The sequence below is a fragment of the Centruroides sculpturatus genome, unplaced genomic scaffold, assembly GCF_000671375.1.
Source record: "Centruroides sculpturatus isolate CEXI.00-Female unplaced genomic scaffold, Cexi_2.0 scaffold1800, whole genome shotgun sequence".
Taxonomy (NCBI): Eukaryota; Metazoa; Arthropoda; class Arachnida; order Scorpiones; family Buthidae; genus Centruroides; species Centruroides sculpturatus.
In genome coordinates, this window is record NW_019386038.1 from 52,379 (window position 1) to 70,493 (window position 18,115).

The 18,115-nt window shown below is 35.6% G+C and overlaps 1 protein-coding gene across 1 annotated transcript in view; it reads left to right on the top strand.

Annotated features, from left to right (window-relative positions):
* Positions 1 to 201: 201 nt before the first annotated feature.
* The window catches only part of LOC111613259 (trichohyalin-like), a 23,010-nt gene continuing 5,096 nt past the window's right edge, over positions 202 to 18,115 (top strand). The window contains exons 1-7 of the mRNA XM_023354605.1: positions 202 to 219; positions 2,277 to 2,465; positions 6,132 to 6,305; positions 7,925 to 8,130; positions 11,190 to 11,376; positions 14,274 to 14,359; positions 14,438 to 14,624. Coding sequence (XP_023210373.1) covers positions 2,277 to 2,465; positions 6,132 to 6,305; positions 7,925 to 8,130; positions 11,190 to 11,376; positions 14,274 to 14,359; positions 14,438 to 14,624 — 1,029 coding nt within the window. The 5' untranslated portion in view covers positions 202 to 219. The remainder of the gene's footprint in view (positions 220 to 2,276; positions 2,466 to 6,131; positions 6,306 to 7,924; positions 8,131 to 11,189; positions 11,377 to 14,273; positions 14,360 to 14,437; positions 14,625 to 18,115) is intronic.

An 18,115-nucleotide genomic window follows, 5' to 3' on the forward strand; every position in this document is an offset into this window, starting at 1 on the left:
TTCATTGAGTACTTAGGTGTATTAAATTGATAACATTTCAGACATTGTTATAAATATTTTTATCTATTTCGATTTTAAAAATGTTCGAACCATTTTAAATTCGAATTTGTTATTGCATATTGATTCGATTATAGAACGATTGTAAACGTTCCAGAAAATTGATCAAATTGAAAATACAGTAGTTCGTTTGATTCTCGGCAATTCTCATCATTCTCAGCGGTAGGTGTTATATAACAATTACTATGGATGTTGAAATACTGAATATAAATGGGGTTTGCTTGCAAAACCTCCACGGGCGAAGTTGCGGGTAACAGCTAGTTTTTAATATATTCTTTTAAATCTTTCGCCTTCATTTGGATGGCCGTTCGGAAATTGATTGTCAAAGTAAGTCAGAAAGTTCTAACAAAGTTCTATTTACGGAAGATTTTAAACCAAGAAATGGGTGGGAAATAAATTGTAGTCTAGCAAACTGGTATCTGCCGTCACCTGCTATTTGAATCATCTCCCGAAAGCATATAGAACTGAATACATTAGAACCTCGATTATCCGGATTTTCGATTATTCGGATTGTTCAAAATAAACAAAAATTTTACGAATTTGCTGATTTGCACTTGGCGAATTACGACACTGTTTATGTACGTGATGGAATGCATAACTTTTTTTGTTTCAACAACGTCTCACCCAGCACAGTAGTCATAAACTCTTAAATATATTTTACGTCGTAATAAAAATATAACTTGACATACGTATTTATAAATAATTTATATTCAAATATATAAATAATTTATATTCAAATTACATCATTTCTATGACCAAGGGTTGCATAAGGCATGGACGACGTGGGCCACCACCTCTGCCTCGCGCCTCGAAGGTTTATGCATTACTTAAAAGCCGCGAACGTGACGAAAAAATTTTACTCGTCATAAAACGACAAATACAGTAGTTTGTCAAATTTTTATTCATAAAAATGCAGTTTCAACTGCTTTTTATTTTATAAAATCCGTCTTCTTGCGCCACCAGAGGGCCTTTTAAACAATAGGTAGTCTGTTAGTGCTGGTCAGTAGTAGTTCAAATTCAATATAAACATTTGTTTCTTGAAAATTTGATCACGATTTAAATACAGTATTTACTTTTAATATCACCGATATGTCATCGAAAAGAAAACATGTTGTATTATCATTAAAAGACAAATTAAAGTATTTGTTTCGATTATCCGGATTACCTTCCGGATAATGAAAAATCGAGTATTAGTCCGGATAATCGAGGTTCTACTATATATATATATGAATGGACATGTATGTCCGTATATTTCACTTTTCCGCCAAACTACACATCGCACGTGAATGGTGTTTGTATGTGGTGGTAGCCCCAAGTCTGCATTCGTGCATAGAGGTGGTTGTGTCTCGATAGCTATAAGGGTGCGGGAGATATAAGGCTGAAAGTGGTTGAAAGTGGCTTTCTATTTCGAATGTTTTGTTCGAATTTGTTCGAATTAAATTCGAACATAAAATTCGAATATTGGTTCGATTATAGAACTTTATAGAATTTTATGTTCGAATTAAATTCGAACATAAAATTCGAATATTGGTTCGATTATAGAATGATTGTAAACGTCCCAGAAACGTTGAAAATACTTCGTTTCACTTGACGTGAACAGGAGACGTTCAGAAATAGAATCGGGACCAGATCTCTAATCAGAAACGGGGGACCTAATTCTTGCATTCTGTGAAAATGGGTAAGATTGGCTATAATGTAATTATCTTAATCTTCACTATCGTTACTTTTTTAAAAAACCCAGCGAAGCGGGTCCTTGCAGCTAGTTTAAAATAAAATCAAATAACTTAAAAGATGAGAATTCAGAGTAAATATTATTAAAGTAGGAAAATAAGATAATTTTTCTAAATTAAATCTAGGTGTTGATTTCGTTTACTTAATGATCGAATGCGATATGCTAGATGCAACAAGCAACATATGAGGGATGGGCAGTTTTCTTTAAAGACCAGTTTCAGGAAAAATATCAATAAGACTCTTTCCATAGTTTCTGTCCTGGATTCAATTCTCGGTCTTCCAGAGTAGCAAGCTGATGTCTTTGCCGCCACGTTCATTTGGCCTTGGAGCGATTCAATCGTTAAGAGGAAGAGGTTTAAATGTTTTCTTAAGTTTGCAGAATTCCTTTACAAACTTATGGAATAGAAACGTTTCAACAGTCTGGCGTTTTACGAGAAAATCGGTCAGAAGAGAGATATTGAACTAAAATTCAAGCACTTATTTCATAGATGACCACAAAGAACGCGGGCCACGCCATTCATTCGCCATGCCTGGTGTTGGGCGGCAACAGATGGAAAGGAATAACGGAGAGAGCAGTGGCGACAATTGAAACCGAAGCAAAAATGTGGAAGGAAAAGCAGAAAACTAGATACGAATATTCGAAGAGTCTTTGGGAACATTGGGGCAATACTCCAGCTGTGAGTAATTTCTTAAATTTTTTATTTACTTTTATTAATATTATTAAGTAAAGAACGGGGGCACAATGGGGCAACGGAACTTCAAGGTTGGCTTTAAATTATAGACGCTTGGAATTGATTCCTAAAATCAGTCTTATTTTGTGGTGAAATATTCCGAGCATAACATAAAACATGTAACGAATTTTAAACTGCTTATTATATTAAATAATAATTAGTCCGTGTTTGTTCCGATGTTCGTAAATTCATTAGGGTAAAGTAACTTAATATAGCAGCAGACAATAATTCTCTTAATCATTGTCTTATCCTGAAATATTAAATTGGTGCGACCCAACAATAAGTCGCGAAGTACAGTAATACCCCGAACTTAGGCGATAGGTGGGACCGAGCGATAACCGCGTAAGTCGAATTCGCGTAAGTCGAGGTATAATTTTTCAATGTGTGTAAAATCCAAGTCGGATGTATGTAAGCTAATAAATGTTCTCGTTAATCTTATCTCGTCTTTTGAATCGTTCATTGTTACAAGAAATCAGCACATAGAGTCTCTCGAGTCTCCGTAGATATAACAAACACAGAAATAAATAACACAAAATAAATTGTAGCTATGTGTCGATTCCGCGCGACACGTCCGAACATGTAAGTTAAACAATAATGTGGAGGGAATGAGTAATCAAGAGTTGCGTGGTGCTCAAACAAAAGACGAATCGACGAGATTTGAAAATCGCGTAACTCCGGGTTCGCGTAAGTCGGGGTAACGTAAGTCGAGGTATCACTGTATTTACAAAAATACTTCTAAATGCAAATGTTGAATAAATTGAAGCAGTTTTGCGGATCATTATATCCAAAAGACTGCCAAAAAATATTTCATCATTTTCATTTCTAGAAGATACAGTTCACACCACAATATCTTGGGCAGGGTTTGTCATTGACTTTCATGTATGAGCTTTAAAGAGATTATCCCTGACCCAGTAAGATACAGGTTTACAAATAGTTTTAATTATAATTGCAACTCGACGTTTCGTAAACGAAGAAATTGGTTCCTCATATTTATGAGGAACAGAAAAACAACGAACAAACAGAAACGACAACTTATTTGTTTACCAGCAACACGTCGATAGGAAACTGTCTTATAATCAGACAGTGGTTCCAATATTTTTTATATCGTAATATCGTAAGAAATTAACATTCCCGGGGAGAATAGTTTTAACTTCTTTTGGTAATGCAGATGTTTCGGGATCCAACGGCAAAAGAAAACTTACACGACACAATTTGTTCACCACCTCATGTAATGGCGTAAAAGACTAACATCTAATATGTTTACGTATGATATTACATTGTGTACAATACACGAGCGTCACGTTGTCTTGGATACAGTGCAGAACTACAATGGCACAAATTGGTTGAGTCAAACCAGGGCCTGAAGCCAACAGGGCGCAAACGTGTCTAGCGTTTTGCTTGGTACGTAACCAAGACAATTATCAGTCAAGGACTAAAACATTTTTTAGAGGATGTAGGCTGTCTCGTTTTTTAAGGGGAGGATGGTATTGGGATGAAGAGACCTGCATTAAATTTCTAACCACTGCCAGAAGTAAAGTTGTCCGCCTCTGCTTGAATATCAAAATTTCGATTACTAAAAGATTTCACATAGGAATCCCAATTCCGGCAATAACATCCTCAGCAACGATTTAACACAAAGTTTATGGATCGCTAGTGCAGCGGTTCCCGAACTGTTCTCGCAGAACCTTAAGGTTCTTCAAAAGCCTTTATGAGTTTCACGAATTAGCTCAAAAATATGAAATTAAACACAAATCAACGCACAATAAATTTTTTAGAACCAATATGTATGTTATATACACCGTAGTTCCTCTATTTAAGCCTGGGGATTTATTTTTAAAACTTTTTTAGACAGTGTTTACTATCTTGCAGTAGAAGAAAAACGGGTAAAAATTGAAAGAAATACCTTAACTATTTTCGAAACTATCAAAACCATTCATTGGCTATATTTATGGGTTACAGCTACAACTAAAGGAATAATCGCACCCTAAACAACGGCGGTTTTTTAAAATCAAACGTTCAGGATATATAATTATTCTAAATATATGAAAACTGACGATAAATTTTTTAAATGACTTTTTAAGTACGTTACTTTTTAGCATTGATTTTAGAATAGTTATACTGATTTATTATGGTCTGAAATAGACTGAAAGCGTTTCATTTTAAAAACTCCACCGTTCAGGGTAAGATTATTAGAAGTTAGAAAACTTTCGGTATCAAATCTTTATATCAGGGTCCCCAAAGGGTCGATTAAAACGGTTCAATTAATCCAATTGGTTATGTACCCGTATGTACAGTACTATGACAATTAGTGATCGAATCCAGACGGGTCGAAAAACTCTAGGAATTTTCCGAGGGATGGACCATTCGGGTATGTCGGGCCCCGTCCTTCATCACCTGGCCACCTCATTATGAGCTTGGCCGAACACATAATGGGCTTACTAAAAAGCTCCTCTTAGTGCCCATAAGGCAGAGTTTAAAAAATTCGAGTTCTTGTAATTGTCCTTCGGTTGGTAAGCTCTCGACTTATTTGTTAATACTGTATTTATAATTTTATTTCAAAAATGTTCCCGTAAACCTGTCTGATTCTACACAATTTGACGATGCAAAATTTACTTAAGTTTCTTATCACTCTAAACTACATTATCCTGTACTTTAACGTACTTCAACATGTTTTCCGTGCTTTTCATCCCATGTTATTTTTAACAGTACCTTTATTAATCGGAGTTTATTTCAATCCCGAGGTTTAATCGAGGAAGTGCGGTATATATATATTTATAGTTTATGTAGATATAGAGTAGATTCCGGTCATTGGCTTATTGTAATCACAGATGTTATGTTATCAGTCATTAATGGCTTGTTTTTCATTTTTGTCTCTCTATCTGCGGGCACTAATAGGGCATTTTCCCATTTTCATTATGAGTTCTGCCAGGCCACAATGAGGACGGACGGGTAGTGACGTACGAGAACCGACATATTCGGGACAGACCGCTCCTGAAAAATTCTTGGGATTGTTCCTTCCAGACCGTATTCGATCTTGGGTCCCCAGACTGGTAAACTGATATGTTGATTACTGAGGCCACCTAGCTGTCAGTCATATAACGTTATCAAAATTAGCATGTATAGTACACAAGTTAAAATATATTTGTAAAACTTCGTTTATTGTCATCAGAGTTTCGATTATAGTTATCGTTACTTTTCCGTAAATAGGCTGCTTTTAGCAGTGCTTTAAGTGTTAAAGATTTGTTGACAGGAACTAGTCTCTGTTAATAAAAACGAAATTATTGGCAAGTTTCGACATTGGACGCGTAAATTTGCGGTTTGTATGATGGACATACCGGAGTCGTCGGGGTCATTAAAAAAACATCTACGTTACGTCCAACAAATCGAGACTTTGGCGTGGTTTTCGGGCCCTTTCGGACGCTACATGATAGATGGGGAATGCAAGCTTTCTTTTAAAAACAAAAAAGGAGCGATAAATAATTATATGAAAAAGGCTTTTTAACGACAGATGGCAACAGATCCTTTTTTTTCTACGTAAAAGCGGTCGATGGACGGGCTATCCGGCTCTTTTTGCTCTATTCTTCTAACATAGGATTAATGTCGTTGTTTCAGGGCCACAGAAGAGCCAGATTGTTGAAATTAAGAGAAAAGGCTATCCGGAAAGAAACAGATTTAATAAAGTTAGAAGCGGAAGAAACGGAGTGCCGAGAGGAAGAGCGCCAAAGACGTCTGTCCCAAGCCAAGAAATTGCTGTTTTTCCAGAAAGATCCAGTCAAATCGCTAAACGTAATTACGCTTGTTTTAAATATTCTAAACATTGTTTTAAGGTGAATATTATCGAAAGCTCACGAAATACTCGGTTTCGATTTTTCTTATTCCCGATTAAAAAATATGGTACTTCATTGATAAATTAACCAAATAATCCGATCTCCGATAGAACACAGATCTGTTCTTTCTCTACGTCTCATTCTTAATCCCGTCCATCTATTAAAACTAAGAAACCAGCAATAAACTGCAACCTGTGAAATTGTACTTTAGCGATTGCAATTTATTGATGTGTGACTTGGGCCATATTTGCATTAAATCGGTGATTTCACTCATGCATCAAACAAAACCCTTGGTATCTCGAAAAATTATTAGAGCCGATGTTCATCACGGAAGCCGACCATGGAACTGATATGTCCACAAACGAGTAAGAAAGTATAGAAATAGAACAGTAAAATATAATATATATTTTGAGATTATAGCCTAATTTGAAATTTGATATTTTAAAAATCAAAATCATCATACGGCGTCATTTGATGCAATGTTTGAATTTTCAAACTTTTTAATCATTTCCGTTTTATTCAATTTAGTTGTATAAAATATAATAGGATAAAGCGGTGTCATTGCGTATCCAAACAACATAAAAATTCGTATTAAGGGAAATTCTATAACCCATCCGATAAAGGGATTTACTGAGTATCAAATAAGTATTAGCATGTCTAAGAAAATGTCCGAACGTGCGCATGCTCATAATTACAGACTGTGGATAGACAAGATCAAAAATTCGGTTTACTTGTGACTCTGATAGGTATCTGTACAACTTGGATAAAACCATCACCGCCATAGTGTGATCCATAGTATGATCCGTCTTTAACACCAGGAACAGATGGACACTAGGCACTACGACCATTACTCTCGTCGTGACCGATTCCACCTCTCACGGTGGCTATAATCTCAATAGAAAGGCTCGCATCTAATATAGAAAGACTCGCATCGTATATAGAAAGGCTCGCATCGAAATTCCCATCGGGGTTAACCCCGATGGGAATTTCGATGTGAGCCTTTCTATTGAGATTATAGCCACCGTGAGAGGTGGAATCGGCCACGACGAGAGTAATGGTCGTAGTGTCTAGTGTCCATCTGTTCCTGGTGTTAAGGACGGATCATACTATGGATCACACTATGGCGGTGATGGTTAACCCCGATGGGAATTTCGATGCGAGCCTTTCCATTCGATTCGAACTTTTCCACCCCGAGGGTGACAGGATAGATTCACTCTCCTATTCCAATATTCCTATTTCTACAACAAACAGAAACCAACCAGGTAATTCGAAAAACGAATAAATTAACCCGCATATGCCAGATGCCTAGAGGCCTACCAGTGGCCGGGCGGTCTTCGTACCCTGAACACTGGGTAGTTTCGGTCATGGGTTCGGACGGGTTGGCCACGTGGAGTTTTCCGGGTTTTCTCCACGTCTGTAACGCCTAAATAGGGGCCAGTTTCCCTTAAAAAGACGTCCCGGAAGGCATCACCCAAGTGTTGCGTTGCCATAACTAAACTATAAACAAACCAGATGCCTAGAATAAAGTAAGATAAGAAGGAGTCCCCTGCATTTATACACGCTCCTTTTTATAATTAGAGCGCCTTCCTGGCCGGAGAAGCGTTCTGCGATAGACAACGACAAATGGAGATCCGAAAGAAACTAGACAGATTGGTAGACGAAGCCGAGAACCAACGAACCCAAATGCTTTTGGAGGAGGCATCTAGGTTTCGTGAACAGGAGGAGGAGAAAAAATGGGCAGATCGACTCCGAAAGTCGATTTATCGATGGTCGTTAATCCGGAGGTGAGTGTTTCTTTCTAGCCGAGAATTAGAATCGGAACGCATGAGCAAAAAGGTAGGTGGAAACGGAAAACTTAAAAATATTTTCCGAAATTTCTGCTCAAACCCAAAAGAAGAGTATTTATGTGCAAAGGAATTGTTGTTTAAATTCGCCCGACAAAAGGAGTTTATAGAAATGATGTCGATTCTACTGTTTACAGCCTGGTCATTCTTTTCTTCGCCCATTTGAAAAGATTAACCCTTTACTGCATGAATTTTAAAAAATAAATTTATAAAATGTTTTCTTTTTCAATACAGTTAAACTTATCATAAAATTCACAAAATATTAATTTCAGTTTATGTGACTTTATTATTTTTTAAAAAGATTACAAGTTTCAGAAATGCAACATTATATAGTGAAGAGCATAAAACTTAGCATGTTACTGTGTGTGAATAGCTTGAAACAGTTGTTATGTTTGTCATAGCGTAATGTCATTTGACACTTTTCCCACGTTGCTTTTTGTGTAATCACTGCATAATGGCAATTTGCATCTGCTTTATTTTTTCATCCAGATGAGCTAATGAAATGTCTGATAATTCCGATCATCTTTAGTGGGAATATTTTTAGGTGTATTTATGTTTTCTGCTGCGAGATATTTTTACATCAAAATTCAATCTTCCTCGTTTCATTTTTTTGCTAACTACATTACATAAGAAATATACTAAGTTAATTTGAAATTGAGATAGTTGCAAAACATCTTTGTTACCCATTGTTGTTTAGAAAATTGCAACGAATTGAACCTTAAAAGAAATTCTAGGATATAAACCAGAATTAGTTTAAAAATTCTCGTTTATATGTTTTAATTAAAATAATTTTTAAGAACGTTCCAATTTACGCATTCCTATTTAAAGAATCCCGAGGAAGATCTCTTAAGTACTGTAGATCGAAAACGTTAGAGATTGCAATTGATTAACGACTGTGCAATTAATTATCCTGAAATTTCTTTTAAGGTTCAATTCGTTGCTATTCAGCGTTGTTTACACTTGTTATACAGTTTCCGGTCGTTTTTCGTTGTAATGTCTGGCAAATTATAAAAAGATTTGCACACTGTATACCATTTTTTATTACAAAGTGTTATTTTATATATAATAGCTTATGCTGTTATGTTATTATGTTGCTATTCATCAAATCAACACCTGCATATGTCGATTGTATTTTTTTCTAGCAAAAGGACACTCAATAGGTACTTTTCACTTTAAATTTTATGAAAATGTTCAATAGTTGATGCTAGTAATTTCCCAGAAAAAGATGATAATAAAATTATAATTTTTGGTTATCCTTTCATGCTAAATTTGAAATTTCTATTCCATCAAAAATACCAAATATTAAAAACTGGTACTATGTTCTAAATTTTTGATATGGCTCTCTGCTAGTAAATTACAGTTTTGTAGTCTGTTTCTTCTTGCGGTTCCCAAACTGTAAATACAATTTCGAAAAAAATATACTGTAAGACCTATACTGAGAATATATTCTTATAATTCTACATCATCTTGACATATCAATGGGAAAATTTTGCACATTTACTACAGTACTGTTACCACAGTTCACTCTATCACTGCAATGATTGTGTATATTTCCACCTCTATTCAAGTTACCATTGTTTGTGCTGAAAATATTCGCTGCCGTATTTGACTCAATTATTTCATCATCTGTTATAAAATCTGAATCATTCCCAAGCGATTACTAAGTGTATAAATATATCTTCATCTAAGAAATCTATTCCGTTTCAGATAAAGTATTTAATATACTGTATTATTTAAAGTAGTGTCAATATTGAGAGTTTTCTTTCATTTTTTAAATTCAGAATTACTGAAGAAAAATTTAAGATAGGCAAATTTTACATAGCCCTAACGTATGATGTTGCAGATGTGCAACACATACAAATGACAAAAATTTAGATAGCCTTGTTATCATTACAAGACAATTATTACATAAATACATAGCTTATGCTTACCTTTCCACAATATAACTTATTTTAAAATGAAGAATATTAAATTTTAATATATGATAAAAATTAGAAACAAACTGAAATAAAGCACAATACAAGAAGTACGTGACACCCTTTATCAAAATCAAAAAATGTATAAATACAATGCCCACTGACAGAAAAAAGTTTTACTACACATATGTATAAATGTTGATAATTCCATTAAACAGAATAAAATTACAAAAAATAATTATCTATAGATATATTCAACAAAAAATTAATGTCGCAGAACTGCAACACAATGAAGTAAAGGGATTGCTATGCGATGATTTCAAAACTATCGATGGTATACAAACATCGCTAAACCCAATACATAATATAGCTAAACACCAACCAAATGCCGAAATTCTATCGGGCTAAGGTAGCCTTAAACTAGCCCCATAGAATTTCGGCATTTGGTTGGTGTTTAACTATCGATGGTTTCGTGCAATCATTGACAATAGATCAATTAATGATTACATCTGCCCAAACTCCAGTTTTTTGTTCTTTTTGTCCCTAGGCACTGAGAGGTCCTTTACATTTATTTAATCATATCAATCGTGGATTCAGCCAGTTTCACAATGAGGCAGCCGAGTTTCTCCAGAAAAACTTAGTTAAAATATGTAACATCATAACAAGTAAAAATTGATAATTCAAATTAATTTGAGTTATTCACTTATTTTCCAGAGTAACCTCTACCTACTTAATGCTGAGTATCCATCAACTTTTATCATAATGTTACCCAATGTTCCGATTTTTGGTTTTGAACTTTGGCCAACCCTAGTCCAAACACAACTGAAAATCTCCACAGAAATGAAAAAAATTGAATTATTTTCTTATCTAGGTTTCCGTATGGATTCTGAACAGCATAAATTTCTAGATAGGAAGATGTCACTTTTCTGTTTCTGCCTGACTTTCTACTTATATAGACATGCGTCGTCACCATAATCGAGAAGAAATTTTTCTCTCGGTATTCGCAATTCGGAAGAAGATGGCTGCCGTGATCATGCTGAAAGCAGAAAAAAATAACGAAGTTTTCTCATTTTTGATCAACAGCATAGAGGAGAAGGAGAGACAAAGGCTCGTGGATCGTCTGGACAATCTCCGATACACTCGGTGGACGTCCGAAAACGTCCCATTCCCTATTCTCGAAAGAAAAGGTGAGGGGAGGTGCCAAGAAGAGCGGACTACCTCTGGTCCTTCCGTGGATTTTCGAGATGATGACCGCCGTCGAAAAGAAAAGGTGAGAGCATTTTTCCTTTTGATTGCTCCCACCAATAGCCAAGTTTATAAAACCCTTCTCGATCCCGCGATTTAAAAAATACAATAATTTAATTAATGAACATTGTCTGGGCTTCTTAGGACCCTAGTAACTATACATCTGTATGTGGTTAGCTCTAATCTTAATTCTTATTTCGAGGGACCGTAATATTTTAATGGATATTAGGGTCTTAAAATATATAATCTTCCTTTATTTTTAGCAACAGGGATATCATATCTAGTAAAAAACACAAAACACAATTGCATTATACTTCTTTTAATTTTTGTTCACACTTTTCACAATGAATAATATTTATTTAGGCCAAACATTTTATTGCTTACATTTTAGCCGTAAGTTATTAATTGTAAAAGAATAAAAATTTCTTTTAGCTGTAAGCACAAAAATATATTGCACTTTAGGTACCCGAATTTAGTCTTTGTTTTTGCATCCACTTAACTTGCAACAAACGAAGTTGTTAAAATAGAGAGATATACGGTGTTTATTTTGCTCTTCTGTGATAAAACGTATTAAAAGAAATAGGCACGATCTTTCTTTTTCTAGAAAATCCAATGTATTTCGTCATCACTCTCAAATCTAGGTTCAAATCATCTCAATATTGAATGAATCTCAATCCGTTATCCATCGTATTAGAGCAGGGGTGGCCAAAACGTGGCGCATGCGCCAAACGTGGCGCATTGGACGATTACAAGTGGCTCTTCAGTTAGTTCTGAGCAAAATTGCCAGATTTGGCTTTTTTGCGATTAAGAATATTATATAGAAAAATAAATTTTTTATAGTCTGTCTTGGCAAGTTCATTTGTTTCACAATTCGTTACGGTCTATTTTGCAGATAAAATGAGTGTTCTCCACATAGTAAATTACAATGTATGCATGTGTTTTGAGTCTTGCGATCTTTATTTCCGATCAGTTTACAGGCGTGTAAATGGCCGAAAACATTTATTGTGATTAAAGTTATTCCAAGCTGATCTCGTTCTCAGTGCCAATAATTGTGGTTCAGAGTAATCTTCACCAAACGAGACTCTGGCAGCAATAGCACCATCATGAAGCAATCACCCTCTCGTACAGGAGATCATTGTTGACTATTGTAAATTGGTGCTTCAATAAACTCATAAAGTAATTAATTCAACTGCGTGATTAAGTTATTCCCTTTTCTTTCCTAAGCGAAACAGATTTATTCTTATCTCTATTTATCAACCCCTAACATTGAACGTAAGACTGTATAAAAAGTGTTCGAGTTAGGCCTATATGGCGCATTTGAACTCGTCTGTCAAAAATTTGGCGCATGGTATGCAAAAGGTTGGCCACCCCTGTATTAGAGGATTTTTAAATACCCTTTAATCTTATTAATATTCAAAAATTCGCAAACTTAGTTTTTAATGTATTAAATAACACTATATTATTTTCGAAAATATCTTTAAAAACTAGAAATTCTATTAACTGACCAATTTTTTAGGGTCTTTCCTCCAAGTCTATCTTACAGTAGGTTAACCCAGGCTCTCAATAGAGTGGCAGGGTGGTGAGAGACTAACTAACCCAAGGTAACCAAGACAGACTACCTCCGGACAAATTCCCGAGTTTATTCGCTCGGATTCGATTCCTGGTCTCCCAGAGGCAGGTTGACGCGTTTATCGCTTAGGCCAGGAATGGGCAACCCGCGACCCGCAGTAATATTTTTTGCTGCCCGCGTCGCATAAAATATGAATAAATATATCAATTTCCCAGCTTAAAGAAGTATTAGCAAAAACTCAAACGTTATTTTCTACAATTATGTAGGTGAATAGTTTTTCCGCAGTAAATTTAGTAAAAATTAAAACAAGAAACCGACTAACAGACACATTGAAACTAATTTAAAACTAGCAGTGACTAATATTTAACCAAATATTTCCGATATATTATGTTTACATCAGTTCCAGAAGTTAAATTAAGTATACCTATGATATATATGAATAAATAATTGTGATTTACCGACTTCCCCCCTCTTTTCTCTTGTATGCGGCTGGCGTAAGTGCAAAAGTTTTGAAATGCGGCCCTTACATAGATAAAGGTTGCCCATCCCTGGCTTAGGCCATCCGGGTGGCCAAAAGAAGTGTCTGTAGAAATGAAATTTTCAACATTTTGAAAGCAGCTTTATAATCAATGGTTACACGGCCAGTAGTAACGAGATATAGGAGTCATTTTAGTTTTTAAAATGAAACGATCACTGTTATAAAACGCGCAACTTTCTTGTATAGACACATCTTGACTTCTCTTCTCCATAGCAATTGGCCATTGGCTAATTCCATTGAACACTTCCCTAAATCAACTTTCTTTCTTTCGCTGTACCAATGGATAAAACAGCACGCCAATGGAACATTTCATTAATTAAAAAGAGCTTTTCAATTTTTAGAACGTCGTAGTACGGTGGCCTATACACACATGCATTAAAATTAGGACAATTGGTTTAACCCATTACTTCTGTCTATCATTCGGATGAAATCCTCAAGTTGCCTCTCGTGCACATTGACTAATTGTAACAAACATTATCCAAAAAACGGTCTTACAAAAGCTCAATTCGATGCAACCGCATTTTATTGAAGCCCGTCTAAAATTAAATTGCACCTCGGATCTAAAAATTTGTTAGGACAACTTCTCCGTGCAGTAAAAGCATCAGCCTGCGATTATGGGAAACTTAAGATAGTTTTAGTGGCGACCACAGGAATTTTTCAAGGGTGATCTTTTCTGCATATGTCAAGCACCATCCTTTACCACCTCGCTTCTCGTGGAGTCTTGCAGAACCTATGATAACCCCGGAAAAAGAGCCGTCTGGTGTCCATAAGGCTAAAACTCAAGAATGAGAAATGTAAAGCAAAATCGTTTCAGGAAATCCAGGAGAGAGCCGATATTATCCTTCGGAGTCTGGCCCGTCGTCAGCATCTTATACAACAAAAAATGTTACAAATTCGTCAGTAAGTGCACTTTCTTTCACTAAAAAAGGTATTTAAAGTAGTTCTGCCACCATGGATTTTCGAACCTTTTCTCTGTAGGGAAGGAGAGGAAAGGCGTGCGCAGGCCGTCTATCGGGCAACAGATAAGAGAACGAGACGAGAAGACGAGAAGAGGCATCTGAAAGATGTCCGGGAAAAGGATGAGGAGATGACCCTACAATACTCAGAGATTGAGCGACGACGACGGGAGGCAGTGCTACTTGAAGAACATATCCGTAAAAAACAGGTAAATTATATTTTTTCATTTTTTGACTTTTGGTCACCAAGGCTTTAATTCACTTTAATACATGGGCCGATCGATTGGTGCGGAAAGGTCAGACATATCTGAAACAGATCACCCCCGTGAAAAATTTCTGAGGTTGGTCATCCGGATTTGATCCTGAGTCCTAGGAGACTGGCTCCTGGACCTTAACTGCCATCAGGCAAACTTTATTAAAGCTTGGTTGGATGGCTGGACAGCCAGTGAACTATGGTTAGCCAGTCACTCCAGATGACCCAAGTTTGAATTCAAATCAGGAACACATTTTTAATGGGGAAGTCTGTCCTAGATAGATTGTTCTTGTCTCTCGTCACACAGCTGAAATAAATTCTCTTAATGAATACTGGATGGATAGAAGGAGGGGAAAACTATTTAGAGATTGTATAACCAAAGCTGAAGACCATAAATGATTTCAAGTCATAATTCGACCTAAATAAAATAACCAAGGGGCTGGCTTACACACACTACCGACTACGAAATCAGAAATTAATAATCTTTAAATTTTGCTAATGCTTATTAATACAATATGTATCAAATTTTCTGTATTAATAATCATTAGCAAAATTTGTTGAAGCTTGAAATAATCTTTAAAACATTTTTTTTATTTTTGTTATTTTTACTTCTTGCCATGTAGACACAACTTCTTTCAGAAAAATTTGAATCATCTGTATCGTATTTTCATGACAGTATAGTAGAGATTTTGTAATAAATTTTAAAAAGTGACTTATAAATTCTTATATTTTTATAATAGTCTGTAAAATAATCTCAGTGCCAGATATGGAAAAGCGGCGCTCTACTTTTCATCATCATCAAGCAATGTTGTTTGTAAGCTTCACAACATTCTTCGGCTCTACAAGTTTCAGCTGACTAGGCTAATGGTAAATGCCTATAAAATTTAGTAGTACTGTAATACCTCGGTTTTCGTTGACTTCGGTTATTGCCGAGTTTTTTACAAAAAATTTGTCGCGGATTTCGTCGGTGTGCCCTCGTTACAAATTTTGCGAAAACAAAGGGTGACCCACGCATTTTCTTGATCATTGTGGTGTTGTTTCTCGTTGTGGGAGCATTACTACCCCGCGCCTCTAGCCAAAGAATTTCATTGCTTTCCTTTCCTTTTTGCTCCACCATAGGACCAAAGAAAGTTTCCAAAGCAAGTAGCCCTCGAAGGTCAGGAACACGATCAAAGTTGAAGAAGGAAATCATTGAAAACTACGAGACCGAAATTAAGATTGCTGAAATCTGTCGCTTTTATATCCATATATATTAATTTCGTATTGTTTTTAGTATTAAACACTATTTATTCTCTATAAAATGTTTTTTGTATGTATTTTGGAATGTCTAGAACGACACTCCAAAATACATACAAAAAACATTTTATAGAGTGGTGTTAATTGGATTTACATTGATTCGTATGGAGATAATTGCCTCGGTTTTCGTCGGTTTCGGATTTCGCCATTGTTTTCAGACGGATTATCGACGAAAATGGAGGTATCACTGTACACTACTTACATTTACAATATACTACAGTGAATTTGATAAGTTTGTATGACATGATTTACGTTACATTTTTGAACTACGTTACAAAGATTAGTTTGACTGTTTTCATTTTAACTAAACAGCCATCATTTTCATGGTTCTGCGAATTCATTCAACGAAAACAGCAAAGCTGTAACAATTTTTTTAAGCTGACTAACAAGTGATAGATGAAGTTGGAAACTGACCAGGAGAATGTCGTTAATAATTTCATTCCTATTTCATATACACTGATCAAATTTCACTGAGGCATATTGTACTGTATCCGTAACATCCTTAGACAATGAAGTCAACGCACCGTAAATCTTTTTGTACTGTACACTTATCTGAATATATAAAATTACTTGCCCTGACTGACTGACTGATTCATCATCGCCAGAGCAAACCGCTGAACCTAGAGGTGAAATTTTGTACACAGGGTACGTCATAAAAACGCACACTAAGAAGGGATTTTTCGAAATTCCCCCCGCGGGGGGAGAGGGAGAGGATTAAGGCTTACCCTGAAGAATGGCTTCTACTGTACTATTTTAGATGCGATTTTTTGTTTCTAACTACGTTTAGTCTTCATTGAGTACTTAGGTTTATTAAATTGATAACATTTCAGACATTGTTATAAATATTTTTATATACAGCATTTCGATTTTTAACCAAATGTTCGAACCGTTTTAAATTCGAATTTGTTATTGCGTATTGGTTCGATTATAGAACGATTGTAAACGCTCCAAAAAATTAATCAAATTGAAAATAATTCGTTTGATTCTCAGCAATTCTCATCATTCTCAGCGGTAGGTGTTATATAACAATATGGTTGTTGAAATACTGAATATAAATGGGGTTTGCTTGCAACATCCGCACATGCGAAGTCGCGGATAACAGCTAGTTAATAAATGAATACAAGTTTATCCTATTTTTGAATTACTGGTATTCAGTTAAATAAACAACTAAAATATTACTTTATGATAACTAGTGTCATTGAATATCATGTTCGACTTATATTCCAATGAATGTGTTCATTAGAATATAACTCCACCGTAAGTTGATTATCTGTATCTGCACATGTAAAAGCAGATAGTCTTACCCCCGTATTCACCAAGACGAGTTAAACAGAGAGTTGACGAACTCGAGTTTAGATGTAACTCGAAGTCAGATTACGAGTTACTCTTCTTTCGTATTCAGATAAAAATTTAACTCTAGAGTTTCGCTACTCTAGAGTTAATATTTTAAAACAATCCTGCGTTCGAGATTAAACAAGTCTTCTTTCGTAAGCAGAGTTTTGATTGGTTGAAAGCAAACACGTGTATGAACCAGGGAGGAGACGAATAGAATAGAATAGAAACACGTGTAGAAAATGGCGGAAAGTGAAATGGAAAGCAGTGCACGCCGTAATTTTTCTAATTTTGAGAAGGAAATTCTACTTGAATTAGTCGAAAAATATAAATCGATCATTGAAAACAAGAAAACAAATGCGATTTCTTCCAAACAGAAGAGAGGCACATGGGAAGAACTAACAAAGGAATTCAATGGTATCCCGGGTGTCACCCTTAAAAAAACCAGTTATTGGATTGTTATAAGAATTTTAAAAAGAAAGCCGTGAAAGAATAGGCACAAAAAAAGCCGAATTATTTAAAACAGGAAGAGGAAACCAATTCGTTCTAATAGGTTTCTTACGCTCTCTTTTGGCAAACGATATCGACATAGAAAGTCGTAATCGTCCAATTGTTCGAGGTCATTTCTTCTTGGAGAAATAATCCGCCGACTTCTTCGTTCCATACGATCTATATAATCTAAATATTTCAGATTTTCTAGCATCTCGGCTTCGTCTTCGTCGAATGTCGCCATTTTTCTCTGAAATAGACCGCTTTGCGCAGGCGTCAAACCTAGAGTTATCGTCTACTCGCCGATTTTCTAGAGTTAGAGTTAGAGTT